We start from the raw sequence: 16,720 nt of genomic DNA, 5'->3' as shown, positions 1-16,720 counted from the left end.
AAATATATTTTTATTTAAGTTTTTCTAATGTCTGTTAACTACACTGCGTGGCGTATTATTGAATCAATGACCAACTCTTAACAACTGATTCTAAACTTTTGAATGGTAGTGTAATTTCTGTCTGTGTTTTAAGACCGCGGCAGAACCAGACATGACTTTTGGACGGAAAAACTCAGATTTCCCGTGTCATGTGGAAAAAGTGGCTTTCTCTGTGGAGTCCCCAAACAGAGTTTAACCCTAACATTAATAATGTGGGAGCTGTAGCTGCAGAGGCATGACTGCTGAGTTTTATACAGCTGTGTGTATGCTGACAGCAGCAGAGCCGGGGCCGACTGAAGTGGCCGTGTTGGAGGCAGCTCAGAGCCGCCGCTACGCAGACTGACGCCAAAGACACATGCTAGCCACCACATGGCCAATCTGCCCTCTGATTCCACACACACACATACACACACTTGTTTCTGTACATTTTCAGGACATGGGGTCTTACATATCTTCCATATGTAATAAATCAACACTGTTATGCAAAAACACTTGCTTTTAGGTAGAAGAGAAAAACCCTCTTAACTTTTAATAGAAGTCAATGTAAAAAGATTTTATCATCCTGAAATTTTAAAAATGACATATATATTGTTGCTGTCACGCAAAAACCTTGACTCTTTATATTTGCTTTTGCATAATTGCTTTTTTACTGGCAGACTCAGATTATGTCAAAAAGAAAAAACAATATCAACGGAAAATGTCGTTTTTTTGCGCAACAATATGTAATAATAACACGGTCCAGCACTGTGGAAAAGATTAAGCACCTGGGAAAATAATATTTCATAGTTTTTCATTTGTTTTATGGCAGTAACCATTTTTATATTTAGAACAGACCAAAAACAAATCGCAATACCGTACAGCAAACATAAGACCACATGAATTACGAAGATGTGACACTGTGTTGTGGAAATTGGCAAAATCTATGAATTACAATTTCCAAAGCAGTTGCTTTGATTGGGAAAACAAAAACTCTTCATAACATTAACCTTCCATAATGACAAGTTTACAGTAGAAGAAAAACATTTCATTTACAGTGGAATTCAATGATTTTTGGAGCATTTCTATTGGACACTATGTAATCTCTAATGGCACAAAGTAAAGAATTGCTGCCAGATTCACAGTATGTCAAAACATACTGTGCAAAAAGGGAGATCCAGTTTTTGTGTGATGGCGACAATGTACAATATATGTTATTGTTTTACCATTTATATAAAATTAGTTATAGCAGCTTGTCCTTTAAATTATATTGTGGTTTAAATTTCAGGATAAATAATAAAAATGTAACAAATGACTTTGAAGCATTGAACAAAATATTTTTACATGGACTTCCATTAAAAGTTAAGAAGCTTTTTCCTTCTCCTGTAAAGCTGCCATTTAGAGATAGGAGGCTTTTGCATGACAGCAATTATTTAATATAATAGAATTATAATATAATTTACAATATGTTTGCATGTATTGTAATGACAAATGCCAATTTGCTATGATGCCCTAATTTCTATATGTAATAGAAACTCACACATTCTTATTCTTGTCCTAAAAATGTATGAAAACAAACAATCACACACACACACACACACACACACACAGCCCAACATGCATACAGTCATGCACTCCTAAGCATGACATCATCGGAGCACTATAACCTAGCGCTGCTCACAGTGGAAGGGCCTGGACTCTGCTCTCCTCCACCTATAAAAGCCAGTAATGGAGTCCACATGCCCCTGCGGCCGGTGTGGGATTACGGTTCCTCTGTAACGGGGTCTCCCCTCACCAAACAGGCCTGGCCCCGTGTTTTTGGAGGGCTAAAATCAAAGAGCCTGGCTCTGGGATTTTCCGAAAAAGAAAAGTGAAATGAAGAGAAAAGGGCCTGGAGATGAGCTCATGCTCATGATGCAGAGTAGATGGCCTGAAAGAAGACAGGGTGATCTACACACACAGCACAGCCTCGCCGTAAAATAACCACAAACTCCACTAAAGCAGGAGCCGCGCCAGAGAATTAAAAAAAAAGAAAAAGAAAAAAGAGAGAGAGAAAGGCAGAACCTGCAGAGAGCCGATCAGACATTAAAAAAAAGATCATAAACTGGGAAACATTTCAGGGCACGTAGGAACCTACCCGGTACAGGTGATGGAAGCCAAAGGCCATTCCTGCCATGATGATGGCCAGGGCACCGTAGTCTCTCCATCTGTAACCAGGGGGATCTGCAGAGAAACACACAAACACAGCAGACACTGACAAGAGCTGCCACCATCATACAAATAGCAGCACAGTACAAGCAGCTCTGGGTGATGTATCGTCTGTACCGGTATACCTCGGTTCCAGAAATATGACGTATCTGATTAATCTGATTATCTGAGTATCAGACAAATTACAATTATTTTCACTAACAGTTACATTTGGAAATGTCTAAATGTTTGTGGACACCTTCTAATGAATGCATTTAGCTCCTTTAAGTTACACCAATTACTGACACAGCTAAAACAGCTTGTCAAGTCCCTGTAGAGAAGCACTGCCAATAGAACAGGACTTTCTGGAGCAGATAAACATGAACTAAACATGAATGCCAGGCATGGGCTAACGGGGTATAGAGTCATCCATCATTGAGCTGTGGAGCAGTGGAGCTGTGTTCTTTGAAATGATGGATGGTGCTTTATCCAATACATTTGGGATGAGTTGGGGAGTTGGGGATGAGATGGGGTGGTGATCATCCAAAATCCTGACCTCAAAAACACTCATCACCAAACACAACCAAGCTAAAAAGACTAGTAGAAAGCCTTCCCTAAACAGTAGAGACAGTTACTCCAACAAAAGCAGGATAAACTCCTTTTAACATCCTTTATTTCAGAAGAAACAATGAATGTGGAGGTGTCCCAATACTTTTTTACTTTCATATAGTGTCAATATATTACTGCACAAATGTTAAAATTAGAAAGCTGCTAATCTGGGCCATAAGTGTTTATTTGCTTGGTAAATCACAAATATTAGAATAAACACTAATAACATTTTTACAAAATGTTGTTACTATAATAATAGTTAAATAATGTGTTCATTAAAACATTCCCAAAGGGAGGAGGGTTATGGGTGATGTACACAAAACCCCCCATTTTTTCTTGTCTTATTTTGTATTATATGTTATTGCTAATAATGGAAAAGTAATAAATAACTGATCACCCTAAATAAATAAACAGATAAATATGCATCTGTTCTAATGAGATCTGATATATATATTGTTTGTATTGTTTGTAATTTGTATTATTATGATGTCGGTAAGGTCATTTTAGCATAGAATAGCAGCAGTCTTTATTGATGCAAGCTTAAATATCCTATGTAACTGTGATCTATTTGGAAACATTATGATCTTATCAATACCGCCCCGCACTGAGTATCAGTATGTTGCACTGATGAGCCCATCTCTAATTTCACTCATTACAAAATTTGCAAGAAAATGACCAGAAGCAGCAACAACAGCAGCAGCAGCAGCAGCAGCATTACATGATTAGCAACTGAGATAAAGCTGCTGGTTTCACTGACTTGGTGAAAGATAGAGCTTCTCTACTATAGTGAGTAAGCAGGGTGGAAAGTCCCTCCTGAAAATGCCTGCAGGTCACCTAGCTAACTGGTGAAGATGCTAGAAGAGCATTATGATGAGAATTACACAAAAAGAGCACAGGAATAGTATCTTTTCACAACTAGCGTATACCAGCAGCATAAAGTGTGAACTTGCTTTGAGCACTCTCTATCAGGAAACACACGCCACATCAATGACTCCCACATACCTTCTACTCATTCTCAGAAAGACACATCTGACCCAGAAAAAAAAATTGTAGAAGAAATATATATGAGTTTTTGCTCATTGTGAGCCCCCAAAAACTCCATAGGCAATAATAGCACAATAAATGCATCACCAACTTATCATCATATAGAATGTGTCACTATATATAACACTGTTAACTGCCAATACGCTTACTCATCTTCCTAACTGCTCTGAGACATTTTAAACCCTTTCTCGGACTCATCTGCATTTCCAGGCCTCAGACAGCTCTCTGGATCAGACTTCAGACTTGTTTTATTAACATTACCCGAAAGAGCTGTGTGTAAACGCAAATGTCCGGATCAGTCGTAATTGACATTACCCGGACTCGATCCAGACAACCCTCTAGTACAAAGTCCGGGTAATGTTCATGTGAGCCAGCAATTGTCTTCGATGTGTCGTAAACAATACACAGCTATTTTTGCAGCAAACCTTTTGTGTCTTGCCGTGCGTCCTGCATGCGCTACACAGGCGCCGTCCCTTGTCTAAACTAAACAGAACATTTCCTGTAGTGAGACAGGCTCCTCCAAAACTCTCTCCAACCAAGCCCTAATCACCTGCAGCTGTGCTGCACCTGGTTCTAATCTAGATATTTTAAGTAGTAATAAACTCCTTGTTCATAACATCTCTGGCTGAACTTGATACTTGGACAGTTCTATGGCTCTAGTTGTACCACAAAAGGTGAGCCGTACAGAGTGAGCAGTTATCTTGGACTCTTGGATTCCTTTTCAGAGCCATTCCTTTGTGAATTTACTGAAATGTTTTGGGTCATTGTCATGTTGCATGGTCCACCTTCGCTTGAGCTTCAGTTTTTGGAGAGATGGTCTTAGATTTTCCACAAGCTCCCTCTGATACAAGAAAGAATTCATAGTGTATTCTGTGATGAAGTGGTTGCCAGGCCCTGCTGCAGCAAAGTGTGCCATTTCCACCGTTACCACCACTACCTTCCTAAGAATTACATTACTTTACACAATTAATTATTTTTTTTAATTCCTGCAGTTATATTTGTTTACTTTTATTATCTTCATCTCATAATATCCTGTCCATCTCTCAATTATTTGTTGCCACCGTTCCCTTGTTTTAAGACTTTTCTTCTCTAAAATCAAAAATTCGTGCCCCACTGGTTTGTGTTATGACTAAATAGCTACACTTAATCTAATCTTCATCTCTCTAATCAGTGAAGGGCATCTATTGCCACCTAGTGTACAGTAGTACAGCTCAAAGGTCAAGTCTTAGCGAAATTGGACTGAGGAACAGAACAGCGCAATTAAAAATGCGTCAACAATATTGTTGATTATTATGGTCAAGATCAATATCAAAGTACACTCAACAAACACACACACAAGCCACAACACACAGGAACTTTACAGCTGGAGCTCGATTCTGAGAATTTTACAACTTACAACCAGGGGAGCAGCCAGGGTTTTTGGGGCCCACAAACAACATGAGACGTATGCAGACGTCTGGCCACCCCTGGTCACAATTTCTGTTACTGTGAACAGTTAAGTGACTTGCTCACAACAAACATTAGGGAAGGCCATGTGAAGCACATTTTAAAGCTTTATAATTTAACGCTTTCATTCCTCAAACCTTTCCCCCAATAATCAGCAGCCATGGGCTCCTCTAAGCAGCTGCCTAGAACTAAATAACTGAAATAAATAAAATGACTGATGGCCACACAGCAGGAAAAGACAGACAAGCTTTTTCAGGTAGCTGTTACCACACTTTGTCATGTACTGCTCCAAAACAGGTCAAACAGAGGCACGCTCTTTCTCAGAGGTCACACTTTAGCCAGAAGCAGCTATTTCTGCTCGTGCCAAAGCAGCTATTTCCGCTCCAGGTAAGCCCCAGCAATAGGTAAAAATTATCATGCAAATAACCCAAGACTAAGCTGAGAAGTAATTAAGGCAAGTCTGGCTGTGGCAGGTCAACATGTCAGATACAAAATGCTCCATTTTGTAACATACTGAGCCTGGGGAACAGGTGTGTTGCAGTAATTTGTCTGAATCTGCTCTACTGAATACAAATAAACGAGGTCTCTAATAGACTTACAAAGTGAATCTGGCTGTGGCTTTTTAAGGTGCTGCGTTCCGCGCTCTTCGAGAAAAACAGGTGGCCACGCTCGAACGAGCAGATGACGCTAATTTTTGATGTCATCTCGCGTGATTTGACAAGCAGGGGGAAAAATGCCAGCAGTCATTCACAAAGCCAGGTTTGTTTAAAGGTGATTTCAGGTGATGTCCGATGCCCACGGGCACATCAACAAAATTCCCCATCAAAGCCTTCTTTATCCATTCTCATTCCTTGGATAACTATAAACACAACCTTAACTGAACCGTTTGGTATGTTTTGCAGGGAACCGTTCAGTTCCTCTCCTGCTGGCTGGTGATAGCTGATGATATCACGGGCGATGGCAGAGTTTGAGGGGACGTTGGGTCCGTCCCAGAGTAGGCAGTCCACTTTGAAGAAGGTCCGAACGGAGTACCTCCTCCGCCTCCTCCTCCTCCTCCACTTCCCACCACTGCTTTTCATTTGGTCACTTAAGGTGCGAGCCTAAGCCCCATTCCCTCTTTTTCCAATCTCCTCTCAAATTTATTGGGTTCAGAGAAGGCCCTACTGTCCTTCTGCTGGCTGAAAATAGAGATCAGAGTATCCATTACTCCGACAGAGATGGATGCAGGACTCTATGCATCGTCCCTATAACAAGGACATCAAAGAGAGGTAGCCCCCTCTTTTCAGCCTGACCCCCGTACAAGACTCCCCGCTCTCACCTCATTATGCACTTCTCTTATAGCCGTTTTGATATAAAACCCCCCGTGAGAGTCGGCCTGGAGCCTAACTACACGGCCATCCCATCAACAGTGCTTTCATTACAAAACATGAGATGCTGGGGAGTCAAGGACAGTGTGGCAATAAATGAGGGTGGAATACATCTGGAATCATTGTCATACGGGTTAAGCATTACGCGGACTTCATTCTGCATTGGTAAATCAGCGGCCGGCCCGGCACTCATAACCCTGCGAGGCAATAAAGATACAGGTTGGAGCAGGCCCTTTCCCTGACCAGCCCCACTGCCACATGCAGGAGATTGCCATGATGGAGTGGGCACCATATCACATGGCCCACACAGTCACCTGGAGTGGGGGAATTAATTACAGATCTACGCAAATGGGAGGTCACCCACTGCCATAAGCTAACCTAGAACAGACTGATGGGATCCCTATAATGGCACGTGTAGAATATACATTGTTCAGATTTCAGCATGAAGAGCATACACTCGAAGACTCTTTTCCATCCAGTTATGGCCTTGACGCTCTCTGGACTGACTTATTGCATAGCAATGTAAACTAGAGGCTCTCAGCAATAGCTCCAAGACCGGGAAGGTCCGTTACGGTGGGCCATGATCCTGAGTAGAGCTCTGTACAGAGCAGCAATGGGGTAAATATAAAGTAGATCAACTCTCAGCACTAGATGAACCAATGTGGTCATGAGTGCGCTGATATTTCTGAATCTACGCCCACACAAACGTATGAACGAGAAAAATATAATCAGTTCCAGACAGAATCGCCAGGTTCTTTCACTTCCAGATTCTTCACATTACAGGAGATATCACTGAGCAGTGGCTGTTAAGCCAATTCAAGGAATTTGGGTTTTTCGCCTCGTCATTCAGCAGTTGTGACCAGATATTAGTACATAAACACACCATTTGCTGCTATTTTGCTCAACATGAGCTCATACCTTTGCATATTTGTCATAGCAAATGGTTTCAGATCCTCATACACAATTTAATATAAGGCAAAGAGAAGATAAGGAAGCAGAAAGCAAGTTTTAAAAGTTAAACAAATTAATGCCATTTATAGAAGGAAACAAAGAAAAAATCTGTGAAAATTTAACTGCCCCCTTAATCGTAATAACTAGCTGTCTCACCATTAACAACTGTAATCCGTTGCTTTGGAGCATTCTCTTGCTGCAGAACCTGAATGTGCCTGACCTTCAGATCACAGACTGATGACCAGACATTCTTCTGAAGGATTTTTTGGTACAGAGCTATGTTTATAACTTCAATTATAGCACATTGCTCAGGTCCTGAAGCAGCCAAGCATCAATCACACTACCACCACCATGTTTGACAGCTGCTATGTTGCTGTTATTGTGGAATGCTGTTGTGTGTGGAATGTGTCATGTCTATGTTAAATGTTACAGGACTCCCGTCTACTGCTACTATTTTCAACTTGTGACACGTCCATGCCCAGTCTGTTTCTAGTAGTAGAAGCGGAACTTATCTGAAGGCCTGCTGTTCCTTCGATGTTTGTCTGGCATCTTTTGTAACTTCCTGGACAAGTTCCCACTTTTGGGAAGATTCCAAGATAATGGCTTTCACTGTGATTTGCTGAGGTCTTAGTCTTAAAACCCTTCTTTCCAGTGGACTAAAGTGCTGCCACTCCGAGGGTCGCTGGTTCAAATCCCAGGTCATGGCGAGTTCGAGAGAGCACAACTGGCCTTGCTCTTTTAGGGGTGGGTTAATGCTACATCATCCCCACATCACTTCTAGTGTGACAGAAGCAGAGACAGAGTGTGCTGGCTAGCTAGTGATGCTGCATCAGTGGCCGTTTAAAAAGAGGCGGTCTCTGGATTCACATGTATCAGGGGAGACATGCTAGTCTGTACCCTCCTAGTGTTGGGGGCATTGGTTGGTTGGGGAAATTCACATGAATGGGGAGATTGGGTAATTGGCCTTCCAATTAGGGACAAAATAATAAATAATAAATAATAAAAAACCCAATATTTTAAATAACTTTATATCTGCTCTATTCCAGCACTGCTGGTTTTACATGGTAAGACCTTATAGCGTACTTCACAAGGCCGGAAATGTTGAATTTAGGGGAGGTTAGGATTTAACAGGGCTGGCAGTAACCGAGTCTGGGAGTGTCTAATTCAATTAATGCTAATTAATTTTTTCATTGAAATGATCACCTGTATTTGATATGTATTTTTGCATTTCCATTATATTAATAATATCTGAAACCATTAAGGGTGTCAAAAATCAAGGTGGGGGAGGGGTGCCACATATTTGGGAAACAGAGTTTATTACTGGAACCGAGAAGCAATCATCTTCCCTCATCCAAACGGCGGCCATCATTTACACATCGATTGGTAGCGTAATACTTACTGTACGGTACAGGAGCCAGCGGAGGGCCCTGAATCATGTGTGGGGGTCCCGCCGGAGTCCGAGCCAGCATCTCCTCTGTGCTGCCTGAGCGCTGGATGGCCAGCTCCACCTCCTCGTCTGTCAGACCTGCGCAGAGAGAGCAATCACAAACCACCCTCAAGTTCCACTGTGTAGGCTCACTTAAATTACTGTAGAGAAGTGCACTCAGAAGAGCACAAAAGAGCAAACACATGAGTCACCCTCAGAAAAAAACAAGGCCCAAAGTAATTAATGAGGAAAGCGCAAGGGGAACAGGAACGCTCCTCGAACGCTGGACATGACGACATCACAACTGCATGCTACTTGCCTATAAGCAATAGTGCTCATATAAACCAGGTTAAGCGCACTGAAGGTATTAGGAATAATAACAGGCGTCAAACTCTAGAGGTCTGACGCTGAGCCTGCCTGGCACTGCTGAGATCTTCTCCATTACTGGCAGTCCTCTACAGTGAGAAAAGAACCCGTCCATTTCCAGCTGTCTTATTTCCCCAGGTGGAGCTCTTGGAAACCCCAGACAGATAAAATGCATTATTTTAATTTCTTCATTGTAATGTAAATGTATTACATAATTTTGCAAATGCCAATATAATCTAATCTTCAGATCTTTTTTAATGATTTTAGTCATGATTAAATTGCACAGAGGTCCCTGATGGAAAATGACAGGGGAGGGGGGGGGAGGAATCTAATTTTAACATTTCCTTTTGTGGGGGAAAAAAAATGGGGGGTTTATTTCCAACACCTCGTGCAGCCGCTGGTCTGTGTCTTGTCTTTATTAAGCAATTCGAAAGCAAACAAAGAGCCAAAACTGCACAACGGCAAAGTGTGAAAAAGAGAAAAGGCCTTCGGAGACCGTCTATTTGTCTATTTGTCTATTCGTACAGCCGGAGCCGAGCTTTGGACATTTAATGAACACATAAATGTGGTGAAAACATTATAGGCTGCCGCCGCAATTGGCACATAAAAAACAAATCGTCTCCATTTAGCGCGACTGCTTTTTAAAAGGATACAGCGGCCGTCAAAGCGCGAGTTAAACTATCACTTTTATACATGTGCTGTATAATACTACATCTACTCCCTCTGTGACCTTTGTTTGTCCACAGCAGACTGGAGAGTGTCACTTCTGTCATTGTGCGTTCAGCCACACATCTCTGTGATCTGCGGTCTCTCTCTCTCTCTCTCTTGCTTGCTTGCTTGCTCTCTCTCTCTCCCTCCCTCTCTCTCTCAGCAGCCTTAGCGCGAGTGTTGTTTACTGGAGACGTCCCCCTGGGCATTTCACCACTCCAGTCCACATGCTTTCATACGACTCTGCTGCCTGCCTGCCTGCCAGGGAGCCAAAAGGCTGAGCTTTGCTCCAAATTGAGCTGTTTAAAGAGCAGACAGCGAGCTGTTTTTCGCGCTGTAATACACATATCATAAAATGTGGCAAATGCCAGTGGCACATGTGCTTAAACAGCACAGAAAGAGCTGAGAGCTTGGCAGCGAACAGAGGCTCTGCCTGTTCGGCCCTGTCTGCTGTCAACTGGGTATGAAATCCAAGTCCTGCGAATGCACACAGTCTTCTGAGATGAAGGGCCACAGGGAACGCTACAGAAACAAACAGAGGAAAACTCCAAACACATACAGGGCAGAATTCAACTGGTGAGGGTTAGCATTAGAAAGCCCTAATTTCCAAACATACAGACACGTTCATCCATGCAGTGCATTTACCCATGCTTCCTGAGTGAAGCTCTTCAAGGCTTAAAGCATATCTCACAAACGACATATAGACAAAAGTATTGAGACACCTGCCACACCTCCATTGTCTCTTGCGAAATATCGGGGGATGCTTTCAACTACATTTTGGAGCACTGCTACATTCAGCTACAAGAGCATTAGTGAGGTCAGGATGTTGGATGATCACCACCCCACCTCATCCCCATCTCCTCTAACTCATCCCCAAAAGTATTGGATGGAGCACCAACCATCATTCCAGAGAACACAGCTCCACAGCTCAATGCTGGGGGGCTTCATGCCCTTTTAGTCCATGTCTAGCATTAGGCACGGTGCCAATAGGTTCATATGTTTATCTGCTCCAGAGTCTCCTATTCTTTTGGCAATACTTCTGTACAGGCATTTGAATAGCTGAATGCATTCATTAGAAGGGGTGTCCACATACATTTGGCTATTGGGAAGACAGTGTTGTTACCCACTATGCTTACCAACCACCAGAAGATACATGCATAAAACTATTCTAGTATAATATAGAACAGGTTTCTGAGAATGCATTGGAAGCTGTAAAAATGAAGATATTCTATTTATTATTTATTACTATAATTTTTAATAATAAATGGGGCTGTAGATGATTCCATAATAATTAGGAAAACTGTATTAAGATTAAGAAAAGTAATACCCAGAATGCTTTAAACTTGAATTGCAGTTACTAATTCACGCTGATTAAACAGCTAATCATTAAGTCATTTACTGGCAAGAACCAACTATAAATAAATAATAATAAAAAAAAGTAACATTATAATTTGTCATGTTTCTAAAATTTGTTACATTTTAAATAAATGTTTTTTGTGTCAAGTTTAATATATTATTTTGTTATGATGCTGAAAATATGTTGACCAAACAGGTAGTTAAAGTCAGTTAATTAAGGATGTACTATAAATATAAAATAGTTTATTAACCAACAATAATTACATTTGTTAACCATATTATTTCTTCTTGTTCCTAGAATAGATAATAAAACACCAGCCTACGTTTTTGTTGAATTTGTAACGTTTCAACGTAAAGTGTAAAGATATTACACTAAATATGTAGTTTTTATTATTAACAATTACAAAATAATATATTCTTATGTATTCAACTATTTTGATCTGTCTTCTAGAGCAAAACTAAAGGTCAGTATCGATGTATGACACCAGTACAGAAGAGTCATCACCCAGTAAAGTCAAAACAAGTGATGTTTACAGGCTTTCTGAGATTTCCAAACTTAAAACGCAATCTGAAATGTAATTCACATCCAGAGCATCAACATCCTCCGATTTCATTTCTTAGACGAGCAAAGAGTACAACATCCATCTCAGCGAGACATCTAGACTCATCAGCCCAAAGTGATGAAATACAGCCACAGAATCTTTCTGGGCCTACTTTTGTGAATAAAGGAGCTCTGCATATAGCTGTAGACTCATTGCCCATCAGAGGGAATATTAATGAAATTTATAACTCCACTATTTTCATTAAAATGACCATTTACTCACTTTTATCACTCGAACAGAAATCTCCAGGTTAAGGTCAAAGGCACGAGGTGATTCTTTTAAAGCCACCGAACACACCGTGCTGAGGGGGGGTTAGACGGGGGAACAGGGGTGGGGGGTAGTGTGGTTAGCTCTCAGGGACTAAAACGGCCATGAAAATTGTTGAATAATTTAAGTCAAATATTGGCCGTCCTGTCTTGCGTGGCAGCGCAAGTGCCAGGAAGCAGCCGCAGCCATGTGCTGAGCTGGTGCAGTCAGTCTGCACTGTCCAATAAGCAATAATGTGTCCCTGGACTCACCATTCATCTGACCACAGCAGACTGCATGGTGGCAGACTATTGAATGAGACAGAGACCCCCCAACCCCCTCTAGACCCCTCCTTCTCCCAGAGTCATATCACCTACTGCAGGAGAGAGGGGAGAGGGAGACAGAGACACTCCTGGGAAGTTCATATATTCACCTTGGAGTGAGAGAGGGCCTCTTTCTAAAAGACATTATAATAAACAAATATGTACATATCCGTAACGTCATTTGAATTCTTAAATAGAGCCCTGCGCAAAACTACAAAGGCCTCTGTCGCGCATCTGAAGCGAGATGCATGCAAATTCATTAACACATTCACTTTTTTCTTGTCGATTTTAAGCTCAGTCAGCTATTTTGTTGCCTCTGATGCCATTATTGTAAAGAAAATGGGACGACAAATAAAAAGGCCTTTGAGATCCCATTTGAAAAGAAAGACAACAAGGTGAGGCAGAATTTTGCATATAAAAGGGAAAGGACGCAAATAGAGAATCTGAAAATTTATTACGGTTTCCCAAACCTGTAGAACGACCTCGTGGACCCCCCCTCCCATTCTCCAGCGCCTCGTTTCGGATCGACCTGCTGGGAGATGAATTTTTTTAAGACATAAATTACATCTAATGATGACACCGTAAAAAAGAACAATAATGGAAAGCTATTCTGTATTTCATTATACTGTATTATTTGGTGCACCTGATACACGCCGCGCCTGTTTATGAGTCGCCGTATTAGCACATGCTCAGCCGAAGCATTTGCTTTGACCTTGCCATTCTCATTGGGGCATGAAATTACGGTGGTGGCACCATGATATTACAGCTATAAATACTGTAAACTGCATATCTGGGCTACGTTTTCTATTGTCTTTCAACATAAACCTGATCGGTATTTATTTAAAGGAAAACCCATTGCTCGTCCTATTATTTACAGCTCTATTTTCCGGGCTCTTATTTTTTCAGGCCGTTTTTCCTTTTGCCTCTTCTCTTTTCGGATCAGGCGATGAGGCGACTCGGCCAATCATAAAACGTGCTTCTCCGATTCTGGCACTTCTGAAATTTATAGCTTAAGACCAAGCTCGGACAGCCAATTATAAAATTGCTTACTAAAATATTTTGGGTGCTAAAAGGTGAAAGCTGTTTTATTGGTCTGCAAGGCCTGAACGATTAAGCTGTCCTTGAGTGAATATTACTCACATTTTGAATATGGAAGAAAAAAAAAAGTCACGGGTCATAAATAGATAGAGGTCAATAGGTCACACAGACAGCCAAAGAGCGACTTCAACCCGTTCACGCGGCAAAATCCTGTATGACACGTCTGCGTCCCCTACGCCGGGTCCGCCGCAGCACAATCGCATGCCCTAAATAATGACCGCTCTCATAGCGTATTCATTTATGTATTAAAAAAAAGGGACTCTGCTCTCATTTCCCTGCTTTATCGCCCTCCGCTGATGACAAAGTGAGAAGGGACCGGGTACTAGGTGGCGCCGTGGAGTAATTTATAACCACATCAATCCCTTCGCCTTCTCCACAGGCCTTGGTCATTGCCATTTTTGTCCAAGAGGTGAGTCGCATAACCTCACTTGCAAACGCTGTTCCTATTAATATCCAGAATGATGAACCATACCCTTTCCTTCATGGCATGAGCAGGTATTATACCATGGGTGCTTCCGTGTCCTTTGTGACCCCCCCTTCCCCCCCACCTGCCGTAATGAAATGACTACAATGAAGAACACTAGAGAGGTCAGAGATCCAGTAGGCCTGTTCAAATCAAGCAGCCTCAACCAGCTGTACCAAAAGTTCACAAAGACAACCTTCACAAGGAGCTGACCAGGATTTGACCGGACTGGCAGCAGGTTTCCTATACGACTAGACCAGATATAGAAGAGCCTGTATAGACACGAGCGTACTACCTATAAAGACAGAATCTGGTATGCCTTCAATAACAATTATACACTGAAGTATGTCCCGACTCGTGTCCCGTATTGGTGGACTCAGGCACGTTTTAATGGACTGGGTATCTGATTCTGAGCTCTATTTACTCCACTGTCATAGAGGTGCCATTATAAATGGGCATCATCCACAACCCACAGCAGTGAGGCGGGTTCTCAGAAGTGAAGAAAGCTGTTTAAATGGCTTTAGTGCGGAACTGCTTTACCAAGAAAAATGAAATGCAGAAAAAAAAAAAAAAAAAACACCCAAAAAACAACAAAAAACAGCAGCTTTTATTGCAGGCTTAAAAAACCTCTCTAACTTAACATTAGTTAACTAGTTTTATCCACCTCTGCTCTCCTCTCTCCCTGTCTGTTTATTGCTTTCTCCCTCTTGTCAGGTGCCTAGAGAAAGTCTGACTGGCTTGAGCATCACCTGCTTATATACCTGCTTCCTGTGCCTGTCGCCGTCGCCACAAGATATATGTAAGTGGAAGAAACCCTGGTTCAAAATAATAAGATAATCAGAATCAAAACATATTAAAACTGTATTTTAATGAATGAAGTGATTTTTACTGTAGCAATATTTGGCAGTCCACAATCAGTAATTGGCTCAGATAGGGACGGCAAAAAGAACGTAATAGCGACATCCTTACTTACCGAGTAAGTTAATAGGTAATGCATGTGTGTGAGTAAATCTTAAAATCCTTTTTTTGATTTCAAATGATGTCTTTACATCATTTGAAATCACCATCTGCTCTGTGAATGCTGTACATAAATGTCTCATTACATTAAGTAACATTAAAATTTAGGATTTTATTCTTCTAGTGAAAAGGTACCGATTTGTTCTGAAAGCGAAGAGGTCAAAAGTACAAGTGAAGCAACCAAGGTGGTGTTTCACTGTACAATCTACATCTGAAACGACAGGTAGAGGCATCTGAAAAAGTATCATATACCTCCAAAAGTATCCAGACACTCTGTCTAGTCGGCCCCTTTAAGGTGACCCCGTGTCTAATTGCCTGCTGATACAGGCATTTAGCTTCAAACGTAATCTCTATAAGCAGGACGCTCTGGAGCAGCCAAACATAACCCTCAGGTCAACATCCCCACTCTCAAGTGCCACCCTGAGGGGTATAAAGCCCCCAGCTATGGGCTATAGAGCAGTGGAACTGCGCTCTCCGGAGTGACAGAGCTCCATCCAGTATCATTAGAATTGGAGCTGAAGTTGCGTTTGTGCTCCACATCAGCACCAGAACTCATCGATGCACACACAGAATCCTCACAGCAATTTTCCCACACCTAGTAGAGGCTGTTACTGCAGCAAAGTGGGAACCAATTCCTTACGAGCATCGTCAGTTTCAGGAGAACCGCTGGACGGGATGAGCAGGTGATATTACAGGGTACAGCTTGCATTGTTCACCAGTAGACATTCCATATCTGCAGTTAATAAAATACTACCTTCAGAAATCTCATTTAAACTGAAACTAACTGACCTAGTCTTTATTCCACATGGTGTATGTCACCATTTACACTGGTAAATTTTGTTTAGGAAACATTAGCACATATTTCTACATGCTAACATGAAATCACGTCCACCTCTCCCTCGAACAGCCGAGAGTAAGAGAGAAATAAGAGAGCGCAGATCCTTCAGCGCAGATTACAGCATTACAGTGCATGTAAATAATATGTAGAGGAGAGATTATTGTGTAAAGATCCTGCAACATGTAATCAAAGTGCTGCCTATTTTCCCCTTCATCAGCCGCCCGCCTGCTGGAGGAATCCAATTTAAATCCCCTCCACCAGGAGATGGTATTGTTTTATTTTATGTGAGCTTTGACATTTCTGGCTGTTAATACAGCGCAAAATCGGAAAATATTTACATAAATATCACATTAAACTGTATTAGAAATTAAGATGGACATCTCTCTGTTATTTGAGGGACGTGACTGAGGCGAAGTGGGTTATAGAGGGTGCTCAGGAGGTCAGGAGACAGGGGGGGCATGATGGTGTGGAGCATATTTTAAAAGAAGTTCACAGCATGCAGCCATCGCTTTTTTTTTTTTTTTGTCTTCTTCAGCACCACAATACACAGACCAGTGTGTGATGGATCATGTACTGTGTGTTGGCAGAAACCTGGACTGAAGGATATTTGGCTTGGAAGTAAAATGCAAGTGAAATGAATCAGGAACCAAAACTAATT

General features: G+C 41.6%; 1 protein-coding gene across 1 annotated transcript in view; it reads right to left on the bottom strand.

The window, feature by feature from the left end:
• pex14 (peroxisomal biogenesis factor 14) overlaps positions 1-16,720 on the bottom strand; it is a 100,286-nt gene that overhangs the window by 28,847 nt on the left and 54,719 nt on the right. The window contains exons 4-5 of the mRNA XM_072696547.1: positions 9,019-9,144; positions 2,153-2,238 (exon numbers count right to left, since the gene is read on the bottom strand). Of these exons, the coding sequence (XP_072552648.1) occupies positions 2,153-2,238; positions 9,019-9,144 (212 nt within the window). The remainder of the gene's footprint in view (positions 1-2,152; positions 2,239-9,018; positions 9,145-16,720) is intronic.

Source organism: Salminus brasiliensis, chromosome 14 (genome assembly GCF_030463535.1).
Source record: "Salminus brasiliensis chromosome 14, fSalBra1.hap2, whole genome shotgun sequence".
Classification (NCBI taxonomy): Eukaryota; Metazoa; Chordata; class Actinopteri; order Characiformes; family Bryconidae; genus Salminus; species Salminus brasiliensis.
This window is presented reverse-complemented; position numbering and strand designations above follow the sequence as displayed.